The 25,593-nt window shown below is 38.6% G+C and overlaps 1 protein-coding gene across 1 annotated transcript; it reads left to right on the top strand.

Annotated features, from left to right (window-relative positions):
• The first annotated feature begins 3,650 nt into the window (after positions 1-3,650).
• Positions 3,651-25,255, top strand: fhdc1 (FH2 domain containing 1). The gene is made up of 11 exons (XM_073842285.1): positions 3,651-4,522; positions 10,472-10,533; positions 14,375-14,477; positions 17,722-17,807; positions 17,888-17,988; positions 18,689-18,759; positions 18,970-19,077; positions 19,223-19,293; positions 20,071-20,188; positions 20,340-20,504; positions 21,097-25,255. The coding sequence occupies exons 1-11, from the start codon at positions 4,079-4,081 to the stop codon at positions 23,230-23,232; spliced, it is 3,465 nt and encodes a 1,154-aa protein (XP_073698386.1). The 5' UTR covers positions 3,651-4,078; the 3' UTR covers positions 23,233-25,255.
• Positions 25,256-25,593: the final 338 nt, after the last annotated feature.

Below are 25,593 nucleotides of genomic sequence, written 5' to 3' on the forward strand. Positions count from 1 at the left end.
ATGGGCTGTTGTACAGTTAAAAATAGCTTGACTCGGATGGGACCGGAAGCCAGACTCATAAAATTGACAAATGGCCGTATCCGCTCTTATGGGAAAAATAAGGTGGATATGTGCACATACAGTTGTGGCCAAATGTTTTGAGAATTACATAAATATTGGAAATTGGAAAAGTTGCTGCTTAAGTTTTTATAATAGCAATTTGCATATACTCCAGAATGTTATGAAGAGTGATCAGATGAATTGCATAGTCCTTCTTTGCCATGAAAATTAACTTAATCCCGAAAAAAAAACTTTCCACTGCATTTCATTGCTGTCATTAAAGGACCTGCTGAGATCATTTCAGTAATCGTCTTGTTAACTCAGGTGAGAATGTTGACGAGCACAAGGCTGGAGATCATTATGTCAGGCTGATTGGGTTAGAATGGCAGACTTGACATGTTAAAAGGAGGGTGATGCTTGAAATCATTGATCTTCCATTGTTAACCATAGTGACCTGCAAAGAAACGCGTGCAGCCATCATTACGTTGCATAAAAATGGTTTCACAGGCAAGGGTATTGTGGCTACTAAGATTACACCTAAATCAACAATTTATAGGATCATCAAGAACTTCAAGGAAAGAGGTTCAATTCTTGTTAAGAAGGTTTCAGGGTGTCCAAGAAAGTCCAGCAAGCGCCAGGATCGTCTCCTAAAGAGGATTCAGCTGCGGGATCGGAGTGCCACCAGTGCAGAGCTTGCTCAGGAATGTCAGCATGCAGGTGTGAGCGCATCTGCACGCACAGTGAGGCCAAGACTTTTGGAAAATGGCCGGTGTCAAGAAGGGCAGCAAAGAAGCCAATTCTCTCCAAAAAAAAAACATCAGGGACAGACTGATCTTCTGCAAAAAAGTATGGCGAATGGACTGCTGAGGACTGGGGCAAAGTCATATTCTCCGATGAAGCCTCTTTCCGATTGTTTGGGGCATCTGGAAAAAGGCTTGTCCGGAGAAGAAAAGGTGAGCACTACCATCAGTCCTGTGTCATGCCAACAGTAAAGCATCCTGAGACCATTCATGTGTGGGGTTGCTTCTCATCCAAGGGAGTGGGCTCACTCACAATTTTGCCCAAAACACAGCCATGAATAAAGAATGGTACCAAAACACCCTCCAACAGCAACTTCTTCCAACAATCCAACAACAGTTTGGTGAAGAACAATGCATTTTCCAGCACGATGGAGCATGTGCCATAAGGCAAAAGTGATAACTAAGTGGCTCGGGGACCAAAACCTTGAAATTTTAGGTCCATGGCCTGGAAACTCCCCAGATCTTAATCCCATTGAGAACTTGTGGTCAATCCTCAAGAGGCGGGTGGACAAACAAAAACCCACTAATTCTGTCAAACTCCAAGAAGTGATTATGAAAGAATGGGTTGCTATCAGTCAGGATTTGGCCCAGAAGTTGATTGAGAGTATGCCCAGTCGAATTGCAGAGGTCCTGAAAAAGAGGGGCCAACACTGCAAATACTGACTCTTTGCATAAATGTCATGTAATTGTTGATAAAAGCCTTTGAAACGTATGAAATGATTGTAATTATATTTCAGTACATTACAGAAACAACTGAAACAAAGATCTAAAAGCAGTTAATCAGCAAACTTTGTGAAAACTAATATTTGTGTCATTCCTAAAACTTTTGGCCACGACTGTAGACGGATCTGCTGACAGATGCCTGCTTTTAAACGTTCCTGTGTGCTTCTGTTAGTGATGTGTCATTCATGAATGATTCGTTCAATTTGAACTAATCTTTAATATGACTCTGGAATGACAAGTCGACTCAGTGAGGGATTCATTCATTTTGCGGTGACCACGCATACGCAACATCGAATTGGTTCTTTACAGGAAACGATAATGTGAAATGATTAGTTTACAGCTCGAGTCTTTAGGTTCGAGTCGTTCGTTCATCCTGTGACAGACCTATAGACGATGCAGTCTGTACAGGAAGGAGAAATAATTGGTTCACTTCTCGAGTCTTAGGGTCTGAGTCGTTCCTTTTGTCACCTGACATGACGGCAGTATTGAAAACAGAAATTAAACACATTTACAATAATGCAGTTTTGGTCTCAAAATGTAGCTTTTCATTTCTCACAAATTATACATTTGTGAATTTCTGTAATTCAATGTGAAGAGGCTTTAAAGTTTATCCATACGATGAGAACAAAATCACGTTGATAAAGCAAAGATACCTACATATAATAACAGCATACAGTTAAAAATATATAATGCTTGTATTCGTTGTAAGATACTGAGCCGGGAAGCGGGCACATGACAAAAGAACGAACGACTTGAACCACAAGACTTGAGTGATGAACTAATCAGTTCTGTTTCTGGGACTGCATAGCATTATAGCCTATGGGGCTGATAATGAACGACTCGAACCCAAAGACTTCAGAGATGAATTAATCATTTCTTTTTCCGGTACATACTGAATAGCTTCATTTTATGGGGATGTGACTTGACAAAAGAACGAACATCACAGATTGGGATGTGAGGGAACCTAGTAGACTGCATTACCTGAAACAATCAATTAATCATTTCTGTTTCTCATAATTTGGCCTTGGCTGCATTGTTGTTTTATTGCATTAACAATCTTATTTGAAACGTTGTGTAAGTAGATGTGTGGTGGTCAGCAAAATTATCTGTTCTTTCCATCGCTAGCTTCTGTATGAGTGTTTGGCGAAGAGCGTGAAATCATTGAGCACGTGAACACAATGGCTAATCAGCAGTGTTTACGAATCCACACAACAGCACTCAAATGTTAGCCCGAAATGGAAGTTTTTAAAATTTTTGTACCGACTGGTACCGAAGTCAGTACTTTTGACATGAATCTGGTGCAGGCTGATGGGTCCTTATACCGCAAGCTTTTGGCAGCGCATTTTTATAGTTCCTCGAAAACCCTCCACCTTCCCCAGCTCCACCTGTATAGATCTGCTACAGGTTATTATATATGTTATTTGTGCAGCAGTAGTATGTCTGAAATACTCACAACATCATATCTGTGAATGTATTGGCAGTAGCAATTTCCTGTACTTGCTTTGCAGCAGCAATAATCTACAACAACAGCAATAACCAACAGCAGCAGCAATCAGAAGCAGCATAGCAGATCTATTCCGCCAAGACCAAATACATTAACACTGTCATGTGCATTAGCATGCTAAAGTTGTCATGATAAAACTAGTAATTCAGTTGACTCTTCATAAAAAAATAAAAAAAAATAAAAAACTTTTAAAATAAGCACCAAACTTAATGAACTGTGTGTTACGTAACTAAAGTATGTTATGTAAAGGTAACTGATGGTAAGTTGCCAATTTTTTGCCATGAGATGTACAAATCCCTTGAAAGTTCACTGTGTGGGTTTTCATTAGTGAAGATTTGATTCATCTGTCAAGATCATTTTTACACATAGCAGGCTGGCCCCAGTGAACAATAGCATTTGGCGTTTTCCTGCTGGGACCTTTCCTTGAGTGTACAACCACATCTCTTTTGATGTCTGTTACTTTCTCATTTCCTCTGTTTTTAGGTTCCAAGTTCCTTCGCTTGACTGCACCTCAGTAATTCAAATTTTGTATGTGTGTGTTTTGTCCTTCTTGCAGTTCCAAGTGTTCGACCTCTGACCGCACCGCAGTGGGCAAGATTTTGGAAGCAACAGCTCAGCATTATGGGACTAGGTAGAAGAAGTGAAGACAAAATATTTGAGAATGTCAAGACATTGGCCTTAGGGGATTGCAAAACACCTGCGTCCATCATTTCTCATTATTGCTAGAGCCATGAATCAGTTGACGGTTTGTGAAAATGTTCAATTCTAAATTCTTTGCACTAAATTATAATTAACAATGATCTCTGCACAAATTCTGCTAGAGGAAACTCATTAGTTGTATTTGTGACTATGAATGAGAGAGACCTTGGGACTCCAACAGACGCCACCTAGAATCAAACAAAGAGGCTGTCCCAATTTGTTAGGTGTTGTATAAAAGGGGTCTTGTGGAAACAGACCCTCACAATTTCCCCTCTCAGCCTGGCCCTCCAGGACTGGTGTCAATGCTAATGTAATGCTTGTCATGGCAAGTGTGACTGCTGTGGAGGAGTCGGCAAGCGACTGTACCAAACCAATAGTGAATCCACTGCCATTTGAACCCTCTACAACCTCCTCAAATGACCCTAGTCATGGACATGACAGCACTTCCTGCCCTCCAGCTGCACCTCCACCACCACCTCCACCTCCTCCACCACCACCCCAGGCATCAGGCAATCCCGGTCATGCTTCACGCAAGAAACGACGGGTGCGGAGCTTCTTCTGGAAAACCATTCCTGAGGAGAAGGTTCGGGGAAAACCAAATATTTGGACTCTAGCAGTAAGACAGCAGCAGTATCAAATTGACGTGAGGACAGTGGAGGAGCTCTTCGGCCAGCAGGAGGAGGTTCGAACCCAGACAAGCAGTGGACATCCTCGTGCTGGAAGATCCAGAGGTTCATTTAAGGAGAGCAAGGATGAGGTGAGTAAAACTAAGTCATTGCTTGGAATATCTACATTTAAGCTGGTAAAACAGTGTAATTAATTTTGTCTGTACATGGTAGGCGTATGATTTGCATTCCCAGCAGGTTTAAGACTATTTCATTTGAATTTTTTTTTTTTTTTTTAAATGACTGAATAGCACAACTTTGATTTAAGCACTGTCGGATATTAGGAATGCACCAGTGTGGAAACTGTGTGTCATTGATAAACAATAATTACCAGTTATTGCTTATGTATTGATGTTGGCCAATATTAAATATTAATATACGTTTTAGAAAGTTTAACCTTAAAAATCTGTATTTTGACACCAAATGTCATATACAGTGGAGTACAATGGCAGAAAACAATCTTATCCCACAATTATTTGTGTTTAACAATAGGTAGGCAAACTAGGCATAATGTGGGCCACATGATCATCTGGCTGGAATTTGTTGGTGTAATTTTTTGTTGTTTACCTATGATCTGGTATGGATATGGCTATCAATATATCATCTATCTCTTAGGTTTGAGATTCTCCTTTTGTTTTCTCTGACTTTTGAATAGCTTCCACTGTAGTTCCTTTGCCTTCTATCTGTTGCCTTTAGAAGTCAGTGTAATTTGATCTAGTTAATCTGTAGAAAGGATATTAGGAAAATCAGATGTTGAACATTTGCAGTGTACACTACAATCACACATACAGTAGACTTGGATCACAGATTTTTTTAAGATCTGAGACCCAAATCCCATAATCAACACTTAAAGAACATCAAAATTGTAGCCACTGGTCTTACGTAGTCTTAAGTAGCCACTGGTATATTTGTAGCAATAGCCAAAAATACATTGAATGGGTCAAAATTAATGACAAAAATCAATAGGATATTAAGTAAAGATCAAGTTCCATGAAGATATTTTGTAAACTTCCTATCATAAATATATCTAAACTTAATTTTTGATTAGTAATATGCATTGCTAAAAATGTCATTTTGACAACTTTCCTATCCTAACAAACCATACATCAATGGAAAGCTATTTATTCAGCTTTCAGATGATGTATAAATCTCAATTTAAAAAAAAAAAATTACCCTTATGACTGGTTTTGTGTTCCAGGGTCACATTTATCTTCTCAACTGAGTTATTCCACTTACAAAAATAAATGCTGTAAGTGCAAGCTAACAAAAACTTTACATTACTGAAGTATTTGCATTGTTTATAATTGAGCTATAATACATTTACTACATTAAGTTACTTTACAAGATCCAGTGGAACTTTATATTCAACATGATTTCATTAGTAATTGTTGTTATTTGTACATTAAGTGTGGTTCTAGCACACATACTTTTTTGTATGTTTGCACAGACACCAAAATGTTTGTTTTTAATGTATTTACAACATATTTAACTACACAGAAAAAGTAAGCATTTTCTCTACAGTATAAGTAACTTTAGAAATTGAAAATCAATGAAAATCTATTGAAAAAAATCTAAATCAGTCAACCGAAAACAATATTTAAGAATCTTGTTCATACAACACATCATGGAATTAATAGGAGAATTTTATGTTATTATTATGATTTTAATATGTTTACCTGATTTGGTATTAAAACAGTTTATAACAATTATATGTTTTTGTTATTGCAAAGAAATGTTTATGCTTAAAGTAGGAGTAAATTAGGGCTTAAAAATACATAACAGTAATAATAATATAAAGAATTAATATAGGGTTTTTTATGTTTCAAAAGCTATTTATACATACTTCAAATGCCTTTAACATTTTAGATGCTGTAAATATATTTGAATATGTTTCCTATCATGTATGAAGCATCTTTTTTACTAGCTTATAAGAAAGATTATTAGGTGTGTGCAACTCAAAACCCAAAACATATGCTCCCGTGAGCTTGCCTTTTTGTGTCTAAACGACCAGCTGTGTTTTTGTGTTGTTTTGTGTGGTTGCCGCTGGTCTGAGTAGCTTTGTAATTATCCACGAAGGCACCAAGCGATCCTGTGCAGATCTGATGAAGCTTCTGTATTGTTTGTCTGAGGTGGTGTGGACCATGCATGTGGTCTCGTTTGTAATTTCAGACACCGCCCAGCTACTCCTTTGTAGTTTGTGATGCGTCACAAATTACACGTATCACACACGGGTCGTGTAAATGTGTGTGCTAGAGAGTGACAGATTGTGTGTATGTTCAGTTGCCACTAAAATGGCTTTCATGTTAGTTAGTCAATGATCTCATGAGCGCAGAGTCACTACCAAGGGTTTCCTGGTGCTGATGTTAAAGAAAAAAAACTTTAAAAAGTGTCTACCTTCATTTTCAACATGGAAGTAAGCCTATGGGTGAGACATCTGGTTCATTAGCTATAGAGAAATAACGAGAATAATAACAACATGCAATAAATAGTCAAACTGTTTGCCCTACATTTTTGTAGCAATAGCCAAAAATACATTATATGGGTCAAAATTATAAATTTTTCTTTTATGCCAAAAATCATTAGAATATTAAGTTAAGTTCATGTTCCATGGAGATATTTTGTAAATTTCCTACCGTAAATATATCAAAGCCTAATTTTTGATTAGTAATATGCATTAACTTCATTTTTTCAACATTTAGATTTTTTTGCACCCTCAGATTCCAGGTTTTCAAATTATTTCCAGTTCCAGCTTATTTATTCAGCTTTCAGATGATGTATAAATCTCAAATTCAAAGAAAATTGACCCGTATGACTGGTTTTGTGGTCCTGGGTCATAAATAATAATAATAATCATCATCATCATCATAAAATGTTTAATTTTATTACGATATATGTTTCTTTTGTAAGTTGTTCACTTTCATGTTGCATTGCACTCAAGGCTTATATTTTTGCTATAATAATTTTCAGTCCTCACTCTGCTCAATTTGTATGGAAACTTGCAGAAGCCAAAAATGTTTTGAAAAGCAAATGTAACAACAAGGTGAACATGGAGTGCTTTGTGTTCATTATGCATGTCACAAACTGAGTTCTGAGAGACTGTAGAACTCTGAGATATTGTAAAGTGTTACTGTTCTGATAATCTGCCCTTTTTGGATACACTTTTTAAGGTGTTCTTGTTACAGTGTAATTATACCTTTAATTACTGAGTAATATTATGTAAAGCTGCAGTCCAGAACTTTTGTCGCTCTAGAACTGCATGTATCTTGCAGAGGATCCTGGGCTATTCCACAGCAGTTCCTACCAGAACTAGTCTAAAATAGTCTGAAAATAAAAACCTATTATATGTGTACCATAGTGATTCAGGATAAGGCAAAACCACAATTTGGAAAATGGATTCTTGATGTATTCACTTAGTTATTATATACATTTTGTAAATTATAAACACAAAGAAAGTTACTGACTACAGCTTTAAAGGGATAGTTCACCCAAAAATGAAAATTTGATGTGTATCTGCTTACCCCCAGGGCATCCAAGATGTAGGTGACTTTGTTTCCTCAGCAGAACACAAACAAATTTTTTTAACGAAAACCGGTGCAGTCTGTCAGCCAAATAATATGAGTGGATGGGCACCAAACCTTTCAAAGTAAACAAAAACATGCACAGACAAATCCAAATTACACCCTGTGGCTCGTGACGATACATTAATGTCCTAAGACACGAAACAATCATTTTTTTGTGAGAAACTGAACAGTATTTATATCATTTTTTACCTTTGATACACAGCCACGTCCATCTGTCCTGAACACGAGTTTAGTATCCGGCTCTTGACATGTGAACGCGCTCTGGCATAATGTATACGACACTCATTAGCCGCGTTTCCACTGACGGGCCAAAAGCGGGCGTGCTAGTTCGTGCCAGGGCCACTGTCACTTCCGGGGCCTGATCGTGCCTCGTCGGTGCTTCCTCAGGGCCAATGGCCCAGGTTTTTCGGCCCGAGGCGTGGTTAATGTGAAAGGCGTAGTTTATGCAAAGTTCCGGTAAGCGTGTAGTCAGGTAAAAGTGTGTCTGCGGTAAGATGCGCATTTCACAGTATTTGGTCGTGCAAAGAAGTCAAAAACTTAAAATGGAGAATCATTAGTACTGGTCTGTGGAAGATACCAGGGCTCTTCTAAGCATTTGGGCCGAGGAGCATGCTGAGCCTCCATCTTCGCCAGTGACTCGCATCCCGGACCACAAAAAAAAAAAAAAAAAAGAAAATACTGTACCTGACATTAATTAGGTAATTTTGTCAAAAAAAATGTTATTAATTACAAGAAGAATACAGATTGTTCTTGTTGTGATTTATTTTATCTTTCCTTTATACAGATTTAAATAGTTTCGTTTTCAAAGTACTCTAAATTATATCACTGATTCTCCGATGTTAAATATGATCAAGAATTATTTTATTTCGATCTACAGTGTAATAAAAGTTAAGAAAAAGATTAGCCTATAGCCCTAAATATATATAGACTACAAGCTAAAATCTGGCATTTTGTCCCGCGTCAGCATTTATTCAACAGTTAATAATGCTCAACATTCAAAAGGTAAATATTATTCAGCCAATAAAGTGTAGGTCTATGTATTTCATAGAAAATTGTCTAGTACTATATAAATTACAAAGGTTTGGCATCTTTATTTCAAACGACCCTACCGACCGCGACCCGAATATCATTAAAAATATTTTTGGATGACTCGTAACCGCGGGTGACCACAGGCACCCGCTCATTTTGGATCAACCCACGCATCACTGATCTTCGCATCTTGGTTTCGCTGCCTCATCTTCCACCAAGAAAACACCAAAAGGAGCAAACAAACAGCCGCTTCGGTTCTCTCCATTTTGTTCGTTCGATGATCAGACTATGGTGGCCTACCTGACTTACTTTCAATCTTCCCGCTGAAAGGGGAGGGGTTTCGTGACGTTTGATCCAAGGAGGTGTGTTAAGGGTGGGCTTTAGGTTTGCGCAGCGAGACTACTGGCTCGATAATGGAAACGCAGCTTACTTTTGGCCTTGGTGCTTGCGACTTGAGGCCATTGGCCCCGCCCGGCACGCTCTTAGCACTGGCTCGCACTGGCCCGACAGTGGAAAAGCGGCTATTGTTTACATAGAGCACAGAGATTGTGGGTATAGCGGCTATTCAAAATGGTAATTACTTGCGCTTATCCTGATTGTTCAAACTGATTTAAAGCTAAAAGATTACGTTTGCTTGCGTAAACTCATCCGGGACTTTTCACTGATTTCCCCTTACGGCGTTTGCGTATTCTACGCCAGAGCGTGTTCACATGTAACGAGCCAGATGACAAGCTTGTGCTCATGACAGATGGACGTGGCTGTGTATCAAATGTAAAAAATGATATAAATACTGTTCATTACATTCACAAAAAACGATCGTTTCGTGTCTTAGAACATTATAGTATCGTCACGAGCCGCAGGGTGTAATTTGGATTGGATTCGTCTGTGCATGTTTTTGTTTACTTTTAAAGGTTTGGTGCCCATCCACATCCATTATATGGCTGGCAGACTGCACCGGTTTTCGTTAAAAATCTTCGTTTGTGTTTTTCTGAGGAAACAAAGTCAACTACATCTTGGATGCCCTGGGGGTTAGCAAATAAACATCAAATTTTCATTTTTGGGTGAACTATCCCTTTAACTTGCTATAGAGCAATGTACTTACTATAGAGTTAGAGTTTAGGATTTGGGGTAGGTTAGGGGTAGTTACATTAGTAATTATGTATAATTTACTGTATTAATATATTATTATAAAGTATATGTAATGTGTAAGAACATTGTAAAATAAAGTTAACCTTGCTTTTCTTTTATATGATAATCTTGTTCCATCAGAGACACCAGTTTTATTTATTTGGATGTTGCATTCAAATTAACGTGCCACAAAAACCTGACGGCCTAAAAATTTGAATGGAATTACATCTCTGCCAGAACACACACAGTCCTTTGTGTATCTTTCCATCCGTTTTAATTAACATCTTTTCCTCTGTTTTTCAGATCAGCATCTTGGACTCTAAGAGAGGAATGAACATTGGAATTTTCCTCAAACAGTTCAAGAAGTAAGTTTCTCAGTGTTATCATGTGTAAAACCCCAAGTGTGCATGTACTCCAGCACAGAAATACGATCTGGTGGTCAAGGGAAATCCGATGCTCTTGTGTAAAGATCAATAGCTTTCAGGTTCTGATTGATACTTGGAAGTTCACATGAGGATCCCATATACATTCACTGGGATGAGTACTAGTTACAAATAAAAAAGGACACAAGGTAAGTTTACATCAGACATGTTGCAAGGTGAAATGGGCAAGTGAAGATGGATGTGTCCTGTGTCAACAGGATTTTTGTTTATTTTTGAACAGGTATTTCAACATCTTCAAAGGCAGCATGTCAATAAATGATTATGCAAAAGACAATGTTTTTTTTTCTGTGATCAGTTATTTATATCATATTAAGGTTTGTCTTCGATGTTTGTGTGTATTCAATGTGTGGTCATGTATAATAGGGTTGATCAGATACTGTGAGTCATTCACACTGCTGAGTCACTCATGCAAGAGACAGTGTTACAATTTTTCCTAGACGTTCAAAATTCAAAAAAATTATAGTAAAAAACTGGTGGCTGTGGGTGCCAGAACTTTACCATATACATTTTGGCAGTAACATTTTAGGTTTTACAGATTTAACTTAAATTTACATTTAAATACCATAATTTCTTAATGATATATTGTTAATATACAAACCTATGGAAGTGCTGAAATCTGTTTTGTACCTTTGTAATACACTGATAACCACAAAAAGCAGGTGGTGATGAGAAAGTCACATGATGAACCAAAGCCTATCACAAGCAGCTTCTAAATACTAACATATATAGAAGATGCATAGTGCCATTCACACAAACACTTAACACCATCATGGTAACATACATGAAACTGAAATAATGTAGACATTAATTTGAGAACATTAGATGTAACATACAACCCTAATGTACACAACTGATAAGAAAAAACAGTTATTTCAATGAAAAAACATCTGGGAATGTCAATTTATGGTTATTCGCTGTAAATTATACATTCTTTTTTGCTTCCAAAAACTGTGTATTACCGTAAAATTACATGTAATACCAATACAGGGGAACTTGCCATTAACCAAATAATTTTTAATGTAGCATTTATACAGTCTTTTACCATTAAAATCACTGTCATTTTTTACAGTGTGCATTAAAAAAACAAGCAATGTACTTATCATGTTTGTGCAATATTTTCACAACTTTTTGACTTATTATTTATATTTGAATGAATCATTGTTTATAGACATATTCATTTATTGTTTTATTAATTCAATTCAATTCAATTCAAGTTTATTTGTATAGCGCTTTTCACAATACGAATCGTTGCAAAGCGCTGTACAAAAGTTTAGGCTACTACAATATATTTAGTAATTTTAGTATTTAGTGGTGAATACTGTATGTCAAGTCGATGTACATATGATATAAATGTTAAAATCAGTAACTGTGTAATCAAACAGATGATGAACACTAATTGCAATGATTATGTGCTGTGATCAAACTTGTAAGAAAATTATGTAGTGCTGTATGTTGTTTCAAGGCTGGCATCATCTGCGGTCCTCTGAGGTGTCGGCATCATCTCTTCTTCTGAATCCAGACTGAATCTAGTAAATCCTAGTTACCACGGGATGGAAATCCCGTGGCAGAAACAGAGAAACAAATAGAGAAATAATTAGCGTAGCTGCTGTTCCAACTTCCAACCAAACAAAAATGATGTGTTTAGCCCAAGCTGAAGAATATTAATGTGCATTTGATCAGATGTAACTGAAGTACAACGTTATGAGATACATTATGTGAATGCTTGGCTAAAGAGATGAGTCTTTAATCTAGATTTAAACATAGAGAGTGTGTCTGAACCCCGAACGTTATCAGGAAGGCTATTCCAGAGTTTGGGAGCCAAATGTGAAAAGGCTCTCCCTCCTTTGGTGGACTTTGCTATCCTAGGTACTACCAAAAGTCCAGAGTTTTGTGACCTTAGGGAGCGTGAGGGATTGTAGCGTAGTAGGAGACTAGTTAGGTATGCAGGAGCTAAACCATTAAGGGCCTTATAGGTAAGAAGTAATATTTTGTAAGTGATACGGAACCTAATAGGTAGCCAGTGTAGAGACTGTAAAATTGGGGTAATATGATCATATTTTCTTGACCTGGTAAGGACTCTAGCAGCTGCATTTTGGACTACCTGTAGCTTATTTATTGAAGAAGCAGGACAACCACCTAGTAGTGCATTACAATAGTCCAGTCTAGACGTCATGAATGCATGAACTAATTTTTCTGCATCAGAAACAGGTAACATGTTCCGTAGCTTAGCAATGTTTCTAAGATGGAAGAATGCTGTTTTAGTAACATAGGAAATATGATTTTCAAAAGACAGGTTGCTGTCTAATATAACACCCAGATTTTTGACTGTAGAGGAAACAACAGTACATCCGTCTAGTTGCAAGTTGTAGTTTAAGAGATTCTGTGTACTCTTTTTTGGTCCAATAAGTAATATCTCAGTCTTATCTGAATTTAACAGTAGAAAATTATTGGTCATCCAGTCTTTCACATTTTTAACACATTCTGTTAATTTTGCTAAGTTAGAAGTTTCATCTGGTCTTGTTGAAATATATAGTTGAGTGTCATCAGCATAACAATGGAAACTAATCCCATATTTCCTAATAATATTACCGAGGGGTAACATGTAAATTGAAGATAGTAGAGGACCTAGGACAGATCCTTGTGGCACTCCATACTTTACTGGTGTTAGCTGCGATGACTCCCCATTTAAATACACAAAGTGGTAGCGATCGGACAGAAATAATCAATAAAACTTGTAACAAAACAGCTAAAATGTACTCAGTGCATATTTCCAGAGGGACAGTATACATCTTGTGGTCACTTCTGGCAATCAATTAATCAATAAATCTGTAGTTAACTGTTTAAAAATCATTGTGTTTCATGCATGTGTGTGTTTAAAAGTTCATACCCCTTTGTTTTACTAGGTGTCTTTAAAGGGCTAGTTCACCCAAAAATGAAATTCTGTCTTCCTTTATTCACCCTAATGTTGTTCCTCATGTCATTGAAGAATCTTGGTAACCACACAGTGAGTTTCAAAGTATGGAAAATGGCTTCTGTCAACTGTTTGTGTAGGGGCTTTATTGTCCACCATTAATACAATTTTAAACTAATAGTTTGGTTACCAACATTTATAATATCAACTTGCAAGACAGTTTTGGATAAACTATGAGTAAATAATGACTGGGTGAACTAGTCCTTTAACTACAACAGGGTTGTAGAGTAAAATGCAGTGCAAGATCATTTCCCCTTGATCATAAAACTAAATATCATCTCAACACAACAGTGGTGATGCACTTGTTACTATTTTAATCTGAAAATTGTAATTTGTGAGATTTATTCCATCTCAACAATTTTGAAGTTAAATTATATATACTGTTACACCAGTAATAGTGATCTATGAATTTTTTTAAATGTTGGATATTCAATTTTTTTATATCTGTTTGGTAATGGGGATTTGTGGGCACCATAATTTGTTTAGATTTGTACAGTATCTTAATGGACTACTAAGTAGTTTGATTATTCTATATAATCTGTAGGCCAATTAATTGTAATCATTTAATTCTTTGTTTATTGCTATTATGAAACACTTTCATGAAAAATACAGACTTGTATACAGTTAGTGTAATTGCTATTATGTAGTAAAATATACCCCTAACCTTACCTTATGGTTAACGTAATGTAAATACATAGTAATTAAAGACTCCTAATATAAAGTGGGACCCAAAATACCTGCATTATACAAGTATAAACATAATTTTACACTTTGTTTTTTTTTTACCCTCAGGTCCAATCATGCAATAATAGAAGACATCCGTCTGGGCAACAGTAAGCAGTATGGAGCTGAACCACTGAAGGAACTGCTCAAACTTTTACCTGAAGCAGAGGAGGTGAGAATTCGAATGCATAGAATTTGTTTAATATTTGTTTATAACTCCATTTTTTGTGTATGGCACCTGCTATTAACATCTGCCTCATCACAAATGGACAGCAATATATAAGGAGTAAATGAGATGTATTACACAGTGTGTATTATAAACAAATGAATTAAATCCCTCAAACCACATTTGCTGGCAGTTAAAGATGCATACAGTATTGTCACATTGTATTTGCTGCATTAATGCATCCTAATGTATCCCAGACAACATCAAAAGACTATGTAATAAATAACCATTACACCAAAATAAGTTTTTGATATCAACATGCAGTGACGCACTAATGTATTAAGTGAAGTATATGGTCGCAAAGTCAGACTCTCCCCTCAATGAAATGCAGTCACAAATGGTTGCTGGAGACAAATTGCTAATACAGGTGTACCAGGGCCGAGTGTTGTTTTAGTATTTTATTTTTAGTATTTATTAACACTTTGAATTAGTTTTTCAGTTTTCATTTTAAATTTAGTTTAAGTTTTAGTAATTTTGTCGCATAATTTTGTCAGTTTGTTTAGTTTAGATTTTATATATGTTTTACTTAAATACATTTTTATATCCCTTTATATTTTAGTAATGTTAGTACTTATTTTATTAGTAACTTATTTAATATCAATTAGTAGCCAAGGTGTAACACCCCCATCATTCTGTCTGTCTTGGTTTCTTCCATATGCCCATATTTGGTGTTCCTGTCATTAGTGTTATTCCCATCACCTGTCTATGTCTTGTTAACCTGTCTTTATTAGTTGGTTTTTGTTCAGTGTTCTGGTGTCTGGCTACAAGCTTACCTAGTGTGTGCGTGTGTTCCTACCATTCCTGTCTGTGAATTGCCCTGCCTGTGGATTATTATTAAAGACTTTACTTTTGCTGCAACTTCATGTTGCGCCTTCCTACACGCACCGTGACAGATAGCCGTACCAAACAACAGTGAAGTAAGCGGCGTACTACCCCGCGTTTATTTTTTTATTTTTTTTGTGTTTGTTTTGTTTATTTCACCATGAACGACCCGTCTGTCCTCATCCTTCTTCTGGAGCAGGGGAATCGCTCTCTCGAGGACCACATTAAAGACTTTGTGTTCCTTGACCCCATGACACACTACCCGGACAGCTACCCCTGTACTTTCTATCGAGCTGGACTTAACACCACCACTAATGCACAGCTGTCCAGGGATGGTCCTCGGGAGAGCGTCGCCACCTATATCGAGTGGGTGCAGACCGTGAAGGACGACACCAGCCCCACTCCAGACCCAGTGCCCAGCCCTCCATCACCTCAGAGAACAGAGCCACAGCCCGAGCCCACCGCTGACGGAGAGCCCAAGCCCGACGTGACCAACGAGCCATCGTGGAAACAAGAGCTCACCCAGAGCTGAGGATCATCTCGGAGCCCGAGCCGGCACCATCAGACCAGGTGCATGAGCCGGCAACAGAGCTTGCCACGGGGGATTGTGACGAGGGTGGCTTCGCCCACTGCACGAACGGTGAGGGTTAGCCTGCACTGGACCTTACCACACTGGATTTAATTGACTTCTGCTCAGATATCATCCGCCCGGATCAAGTTTTCCCACCCTCCCTCCCTCTTTTGCCTACTCCTGTCTGCCATGCTGGTTCAGCCACACCATTGCTGGCTGCCATCTCCTGAGAGCCCCTCTGCTCACCCTTAGCCCACCATCTGTGCGGTGGGCTCACCGCGGGTCTGCCAGTCTCCATCGGCGTCATAGCTGGAGGATCCCTCGTCTTTGCCTTCAGCCTCAGAGTCTCAGACTCTACCTCGGCCCTCCGAACCCTGCAGCTCCACCCCGGCTCTCAGCTCCCTCGTCTCCACCGTCGCCCATCGGCCCACCAGCACCACCGGGCTCCCTCGGTCGTCATCCTGCAATCGCCTCAGGACTCCACTACTCTGCCTTGGCCATCAGGATCCTCGGTGTCGCCCCGGATCATCGGCTCTCCGTCTCCACCTCGGGCTCTACCTCCACTTGCTCTGCCTCCATCGGTTGGGCCCCTGGAGTCATCAGCCCTTCCTCCACCATGGCTTCTCCCTGTGTCGGCTCTGCTGTGGGCTACCATCATGGCTGCGGCCTGGGTCTCACCTGGCTCCTCCTGCTCCGGGTCCCTTCTGTGTCCTCCTTGGCTCCTCCCTCCGTCTGATCAACCTTGGACCCTTCTGTCTCCTCTTTGGCTGCTACCTCCGTCGGATCCACCCTGGACTCTGTTGATCGTCCTCCTCCCGGGAGTCCGTCCTCCGCCGAAGCCTCCTCCTGCATAGACCTTTTGTTTTACAGCCCTCTCCATCCTTTTGTTCCGCCTACCAGTCCACTTATTTCTTCATTCCTTGTCTACCGGGCGGGTCGCACCTTCCGGGAGGGGGGAGTAATGTTACACCCCTGTCATTCTGTCTGTCTTGCTTTCTCCCATATACCCATATTTGGTGTTCCTGTCATTAGTGTTATTCCCATCACCTGTCTATGTCTCGTTAACCTGTCTTTATTAGTTGGTTTGTGTTCTGTGTTCTGGTGTCCGGCTACAAGGTTACCTAGTGTGTTCCTACCATTCCTGTCTGTGAATTGCCCTGCCTGAGCATTATTATTAAAGACTTTGCTTTTGCACGCACGCACCGTGACACAAGTCAACATTTCTAATTTTTTGCTTAAGTGTACGTTTTGTTTTAGGTAATATTTATAATTTATTTTATTTCAGCTAAATTTATTTTTGTTAAAAGACAAAAACTATTTTTAAGAGTTTTAGTTAACATTAACAACACTGCCAAAGCATAATTTTATATATATATTGGTCAATAGGGCCTTAATATCTGTAATCTTTAATAAGATGAATGGGTCTGTGTTGAGGTATAAATTAGGGAGGCACCACCAACTTTAAAATTCTGGGCAATACCAATGCTAATAATAATGTGTTATATACAGTAATTGATACATGGCAGAAATTAAAATGTATACTATTGTCATCTCAACATAATATACAGTATAAAAAATGGGCATTACGTTTGCTGTTTGCTAAAGATTAATTTACCAAATTATTAGTGCTTCAATAATTAACATTATTTGTTAGATGCCATCAAAGGACTCTATATTTTAAAAAAAACATTTGCATCTACAATAAATCCAATCAAGTAATAAAATAAAAATGGTACTAATAAATTGGGCATTCTTTAGTACATATGCTTTCTGTTTGAGTTTAACTATATTCACTAGGTGAAAAGACTGAGGGCATTCAAAGGAGACCCAAATAAGCTGACGCTGGTTGATTCCTTCATGTTCCTGCTGATTCACGTGCCACGGTAAGAGATGCACAAGATCTCTTAGATCAAAATATCTAACAAAAGATAGGTCAATTAATATTGTTTGTTCACTTTTAAAGCTTTGATGTGCGTATTGAGGCTATGGTACTTCAGGAAGAGTTTGTTCCATCCTGTGTGGCCATGAGTCGTGAGATTAACATTGTGCGTCAGGCTACTGAAGGTAAGAACATACTCTGAACATAGTTCTGACGTTTATGTCATTTTTTTAATGTTTTCTTATTCTTTAATCTGGAGCAATAATTGTCATTTTTTTTTAGCTAAGCAGGCAAAACATTTTGAGGAGTCATACTCATGCCTTTTATTTTGATCTCTGTGGACCATACTGTGGGTTTCTGGGGGAAAAAAATAGTCAGTCATGCTCGCTCTCGTACACAAACTCATCAGCCCCTGTAATTTTACGCACTATTTCGCCGCTTTTAAAAGATCTGCTGTCAAGTGTGGGCTGATAAACAGTAATGAACCTTTAGCAGGATTCAATTCTTGTTGAGTGCATTTTGCTGAGTCATTCTCTGTCACTCAGCCTTGCCTGTATTAGCCTCAGAAACCAATGGCTCATGACCTTTCTACTCCTCAACAGTACTGAAACGTAAAGATGTGGCATTCCATTAATCATTACATTGATGGTGGGAGCCTGTAGCAAAACTCAAATTGAGTTTTATTAATCTTGCATTACTATTTTGAACTATACAGTAGATCATGCTGTCAGCAGTTTTTTCTGTTAAAGTTAAATCTGGCATGAAGTGTTCAGATTTCCTTTAAATGTCTTAGTCTGTAGACAGAAGGCTAGTAATAACATTTAGAGTGTGGTGTCATTTAACAAATGGCCTGTGATTATTCAGTTTCTATTGATTATTCCACAGAACTAATGACATGTGAAGAGCTCCATGCCATTCTGCACTTGGTTCTCCAAGCAGGAAATATCATGAATGCAGTAAGTCTCTCTCTGTCTCTAGACTTCTCTCCATATATTGTCCTTCCAGGCTAACTTACCCTTTTCCCCTCATCTTCCCCCTTTTTTGTGGACATTTCCCCCAATCCTCTTTTCACCTTTGCCCTTTCTTTTCAACTACTCCTTGAGGAAGGGTTGATGGCTTTTACAGCACTGACCAGACATTGACTGATGTTCTTTGTGTTTTCATAGGGAGGCTATGCAGGCAATGCTGTGGGCTTCAAACTGTCCTCGCTTCTCTCTCTGGCTGACACGAAGGCCAACAAACCTGGCATGAACCTGCTCCATTTTGTGGCACTAGTAAGTAGGACAAAACCAGATACACTGTAGTTTTCTCCAGATTTGCTAATACATTTTTGTAGATGTTTTAAGAAAAAGTCATTTTAATAGCACAAACATTTTGTTTTAACTGCTTTGACTTTTGATTGTAACTTTTCTTACAAAGGAAGCACAGAAAAAGGATGAGGCCCTTTTGAAGTTTCCAGAGAAGCTAATGCATGTTCAGAGTGCAGCCAGGTAACAACAATATTGGTTTATGATGTGTATAGCAAACAAAAGTGAAAGTTAACTTCTCCCAATTATAACCATTTTATAATTTTGGTCAACTTTAGAACACCTTAAATTAAGCTGCATTAATACAGTATTAAATCCAAAGTTCTATCATGAAACTCTAGATGGCACAGCCCGATAAGTCTTACTCAATTGTGACATAACGACATCATCACATGGTGCAGCTGACTGGTTCTTTATGTTTAGCAGCAGCCAACGATCTTGCTGCTGTACAGTCAAATACTTGGCTAGTGCTTGCTGTAGCAGTTTGCAGTGTGCTTCAGAAACCCTCCACCTTCCCCAGCTCCACCTGTATAGATCTGCTATTGATTCATGTATGCTACATATGTGGGTCATTTATATATTATATGTGCAGCAGCATTAGTATTTCATACAGCAACATGTTGTGGATGTATTGACAGTAGCAAGTCTCGGTACTGCTTCTTCCGCAGATGCCGCAGTAGATCTATTCCATCAAAACCAAACACATTAACATTGTCATTTATACTACCATACCAAACCCTCCAAGAGTCATGATAGAACTATTATTACTATTGTATTAACTATTATTATGGCTATAGCAGTATCAAACCAAACTACCAAACAACTATTCTGATGTAACTGCTAGTACTAATACTTCACTAGTGTTTGGCTTTTTCAAAAAAATTAGTCATTATGTATTCAAAATTTCTATGAGCCCTTCCTCAATCTTACTCTGACTTTCTGAATTTTTTATTGTTGCAGAATTTCAGTAGAAAATATAGAAGGAGAGTTTTCCTCTCTCTATGTCAAAACACGTTCCTTGGAAGAGAAGATTCAGGATGACGATGAGCTGCAAAAGCAGCTAGATCCATTTTTGCAGGTAAATGAATTACTCCCTTATTAGAATTCCATAGTAGAGTTTTTGTCCTAACAGTTTTAAGTTTATACTTTCATTTTATTTGCTATAATGGATGAATGAACTATTTTTACGTCAATAAGAATGACTCATCTGCTTTCTTTTTATTTGTTAGAGCTCTTCACAGGCCCTGCAGGACCTTAAACATGGCAGGCTGGACTTGCGCAAAGAGGGCAATGCCCTCATTGACTTCTTCTGTGAAGACAAAGACACCTTCAAACTGGACGAGTGCTTTAGAATTTTCCAAGATTTCTGCCTAAAGTTCAAAAAAGCTGTGAAGGTACATGTCACATTAACTAACATGCAAAAGTAAAAATACATTTTAAAAAAGTAATAATTCAATTTAGTTTATTTGTCAAGACATTAAGGGCAGATTTACTAACAGCTTGCAGCTGCACAAAATTTTTAAATAATACTGTCAGGGTTTTTTACAGTCTGACCGTATTGAATATGCATTTGTTGAAGTTTCCCTTTCAGACACAAAATGTATGGGAGGAGAGTATTAAAATGAATCACGCAATGCGATTTACTAAAGTTTGCGCTTGTCGAATGACTGGTATTTGTGCCATAATTTAACACCCAAAAAAGCATGTCTTTTGCTCTTGGTAGATTGTGTTGGTCATTATGGAAATGATCTGGCTGCGTCTGTGTTTTGTTAATGTGCGCATTGTCAGTAAATCACACACAGATCACCCCCCCCCCCCAACCCCCGTCTGCACTTTTGTAGAATTGCGCTTTAATGTAAATTTAATTTGGCCTGTTTAGTAAATCTGTCATCTGTCCCTAAAGCTTTTATGAATCATCCTACAGATCATATATCTGTAAACAAAAAAAAAAACTCTTATAGTGATCTCTTATCCACTCTTCTGCAGGACAACCAGGACAGGGAACTGAAGGAGGAAGCTAGACAGCGTCGCTTACGGGAACTGGAGGAGAGACGGTGTGCCTGGGGAACAGCCAACGCTGAGGCAGGTGGTTTTGTTCGCAGCAGCAGCGAAAACGATGTTGACATCCTAACCAAAGAAGGCCTCCTGGACTTCCTGCTTCAATCAAGACCTCAAAGCCCCCACAGTCCTTTGGGCCGCTCTGCCAGTGCCCGCCGTTACCATCACACAGAGCTGATATCTGGGTCTTCACCATGTGACCATACAAAATTCAGCAGCCTGCCACGTTCAGGCAGGAAACATCAACGAAAGACCATGGCATGGCTTGTCTTACAGGATGATAATAGGGAGCTGGATCCACAGAGTCAGGTTTATCAAGAGAAGCTGGCAACTTCAACAAGGGCTGAGACAGAACCCATCAGTCCCTTAGCTAGATACTCAAGTTTTGGCTACAACATGAACAATGATCCCTACAATAATAATAATTACACTTCTCTCTCTGAAGGTGGAGTTACACCTCAGTTGAGTAAAACAAAGCATATCTTTCAAGGGACACCTGGTCAAAATGTTGGACACATGAATGTTTCTGTGGAGAAACACAAACTAGTTACTGGCCTTCAACCCTTTGAGATAACCAGCCAGATCAATAATAACAGTCATGTTTCTGTTGACAACCAGCATGAAGTGTTTGTAACAGATCTGGAACTGAAAGAAGGCTCTCCCAAATTATTTGTCCTTGATACACCCCCATCTAGTAAAAGTTCTGAGGAAGGACCTAAGCAAGAATGGAATGACACAAGGATCTCATCACAGAGGGAGGAAGCAGACACTAGTACCTTTTCCTCAACAACTTGTGACACCCCATTGCCCCTGGATCCCTCTCTGTCTAGTAAGAAATCTGGGTTTTATGTCATGGACTGCACCGAAACGGATTGCTCCATTGTGTTGGACTGTTCTGAGATTGAGAGTTTCCCTGTGATAAAAGAAAGATCTGAACTTAACCCAAAGTCTCAGGATGCCAGCTTTCCAAGAGTTATTCAGGACACCAGTTCCCTTTCCTCCAACTTTGAGTGCACCAATTGTCACTTTGTGTCCACGTCAAGTGATGAGCCACTCGCAGGAAGGGTCAATCAAGCGTGTCCAGAATCAGTCAGTCCTTCTGTAACTACTGAAGAAGCAGAGACTGATAGCTGTGACACAGCTGAAGGGCGAAGAGTCGGCGAGAAAGCAGTCCAGACCGGCAGCCCCAAAACAACGCTTGTCAAAACCAAGACTTCATCCAAATTAATTGCTCATGCCAGCCGTCCAACAAGAACCCTCACACCAACCGAGACTCAGAACATGCGCAAAGTGGTGCCCATTACAAGGCAGAATCGCTCTAGTAGCAGCATGAGAAAAGTTGAAAAGCCTCCTGGATATGAGAATATTGAACATAGACGTCCACTTCGTGACCAAAGCATGCCAGCCAGGAGAGGCGAAAGGCAAGGTAGACCTGCACGACATTCAAGCCTTCCTCCAGAGGATCCCAGAGCTCAAAGAGGAGCAACACCAAGCAGCTCTCGGTGGTCAAGGGACTCAACTCAACACAGACCCTCCATCAAGAAAACCATTTCCAAACCCATTCGTAACATTTCAAAACCAGCACCGGAAGAAAAGATGTGTCGTTCTACAATGCGCGCCATGGCCCAAGCTCAGGCCCAGGCCCAGGCCCAAGGAACCTCAGAAGGAGGTACACCTGACAGTCCAAGCAACGCTTTGAAAAGTTCTTCGCCTTTGCCGAGCTTTGCTCGCAACACTGTGGCATCTTCTTCCAGATCTAAGAAAGACTTGCCCTCACCAGCTGTAACAGCAACACCATCAAAGAGCTTAGCCAGAGCTAGCTCTCAGAGATTGCCTGGTGGTAGAATGGACTCTGTCAGTAGTGGACCTTTGCCAAGGAGTGAGGATAAACTCGGGGGATCTATTAGGAGGGTTCAGAGCGTACGGGCTTCCAGTCGAAGCAGTGACACACCTCCCCCACAGTCTGGACGAGAGCCCTCCCTTAAAAGTAGCAGTTTCTCAGAGAGATCCACACAGATTAGAGACTCCATCTCAAGCAGGACCAACAAACCCACATGGAAGTAGAATGGACAAAGAAGGATGATCAAAATGTTCTGCATATACTGAAGTGACTAAAGAGGCACAAAAGCCTCTTAAATTATTCTGAATGTATCTATGCCTTTAAAATGTAGCTGAAGTTGTGTTGCTGGAATCTCAGTAAGAGTTTCAAGAATGAGCTACTGTCACCATTTGACAGCACATTTAGTAGCACTTCCACATCCACACAAGGATGGTTTTGATGGCCTTTTTTACATATAGCTGACATCATCAACTGTCACAGAAAACACATCAATCACAAATTGTAATTAGTGTTAGAAAAACCCTATATTTTATAATCTATATTAATTCTACAAAGATCTTGTGAGCTGTTCTCACAAATTGCTGAGAACAAATAAAATAGAAGACAATTCGTCATATATACATATGCTTGCTTTGTTATTTTATATAATATGTAGTAAATGTAGTACTGTTTACTAGGGCAGTGTTTCCATTTAAAACAGCTTCATGAACACTCAAAAGATTCATCCACATTTCACCTAAACGTTTTCTGTGCATGATGACAAATCAAGCTGAAGACTGTTTGATGAATATGTCAATGAATGTTATCCAAATACACCTTAGTGTAGCCGATGCAATGAGTACTACAGCTAGTAGTTCGAAGACGCCTCTCCAGTGATGTTTTTGGATATGTTCAAATTCTTTGCTGCCGAGTTGCTTGTTTTCAATTTGCCTTTTCATGCAGGGTACATGCTGCTGTACACTGTCTTGCTGCTGATGACACTGTATTTGTGACTTTTCTGTGAAAATACTGCTAGCTCTTTCTTTTTAAAGCCATACTGTTAACCGGGAGTGGCAAAACCTGGTGCTAGAGGAAAGGCTCAAATGTTTGAGAAAGCACATACACTGTATGCATCAAATATTCTCACAGTATCTTGAAATTAAGTTGACAAGCAGTCAACCAAAGTATGTGTTGCTCAAAAATAACAAATCAGTGTTAGAATAAAAACACTTTACAATACGGTTCTAAACATTAATTCAATAGTTGACATGAAATAAAATGTAGTTAATGTATTATGAATAAACATGAATTAACAATGAACAAGAGTATATTAATAAATGTAATTAGTAAACATGACAATACTGTAAAAAATGTGTTCATTGTTAGTAATGCATTAACTAATTAGTTAACTACATGCATGCATTAACTAATTAAACCATATTGTAAAGTGTTACTGGATAAGCATAATTAAGGGTGATTAATACAGTGATAAAAGATGTGCAATATGAACAAGAGTATTTGATGCACAGGAAGGCTTTTTACATGCTTTTACCCTTCTATATGTGTGTCTGCTCCTTCTCAAGCCCCCGCCGTGTTGGTGAGGGAGGGCATAAATGGTATACTTAAAATAAAATGGATGAGTTATGAAAAAATAATTATAAATACAAATACAGTAGTATGAATAGGTAAACATGTATAGATTGTTGTCAGCTGATGAAATCAATACTGATTTCACACTTTGGTGACATAAAAATCCTTATTTCTACCTCTAGAATCATATTTGCCACCTCTGGTTCTTATATTCTGATGGCTCACTCATCAAGTGAATCATTGGCTTTTCACAAAGTTCTGCAAGTGTACCTCAGTTACAATGTACAATGCCTTTTTTTGTTCTTAGAGGGTTTATGTATTGACATATCTGTATATTTAGCGCTGATTGGTTAACGTGCTTTAGAACGCATCCATGGCAACATGGTAAAGTCTGACACAATGGAATTCTTTTTCCAGCTGTAGATAGGAGTTTAACCCCCAAGAAAAACTAGCAAAATTTGGAGCTAAATCATTTTAAGCTATAACTTCGAAATGAAACCTGATGTGCATTTGTCCAGTCAGACAGTAGAGCATATATGTCAATGTGTTGTACCTTTTATTGATATTGCTTGAATTTTCTATTTTGAATGTTATTTCTGAGCCCTGTCTTCTGTGATTGTAGAATTACAATCAATATAAGCTAATCAATAAAATATATGCGAAAATATATTAAGAAAATTTCAGTTCACTGGTTCTGAATTACCGTAATGTGTTTATTTTCAGAGAAAAAAAAAATGCTGTGGAGTGCTTATTTATTTAGCTAGCCCTGGTTTGTTTTTTACAATTTTTTGAGTTGAACCACACCCAGTGTTTAGTTGTGTGGGTGTGTGAGAGAGATGCAAATGAAGCATAGTACTACAAACAAAAAGAACCTCTAAATCACGCTGATAAGAGCAAAAGATTCCCCATAAGAAAAATATCACCCTTTTAATATGTCCTCTAATTTATTTACACATGTTTACCAACACTAAAGCTCAGCACACCACTGTAGCTCAGGGCAAACACACTTTTGTCAA

This window comes from Garra rufa, chromosome 6 (assembly GCF_049309525.1).
Source record: "Garra rufa chromosome 6, GarRuf1.0, whole genome shotgun sequence".
In the NCBI taxonomy this organism is placed as follows: domain Eukaryota; kingdom Metazoa; phylum Chordata; class Actinopteri; order Cypriniformes; family Cyprinidae; genus Garra; species Garra rufa.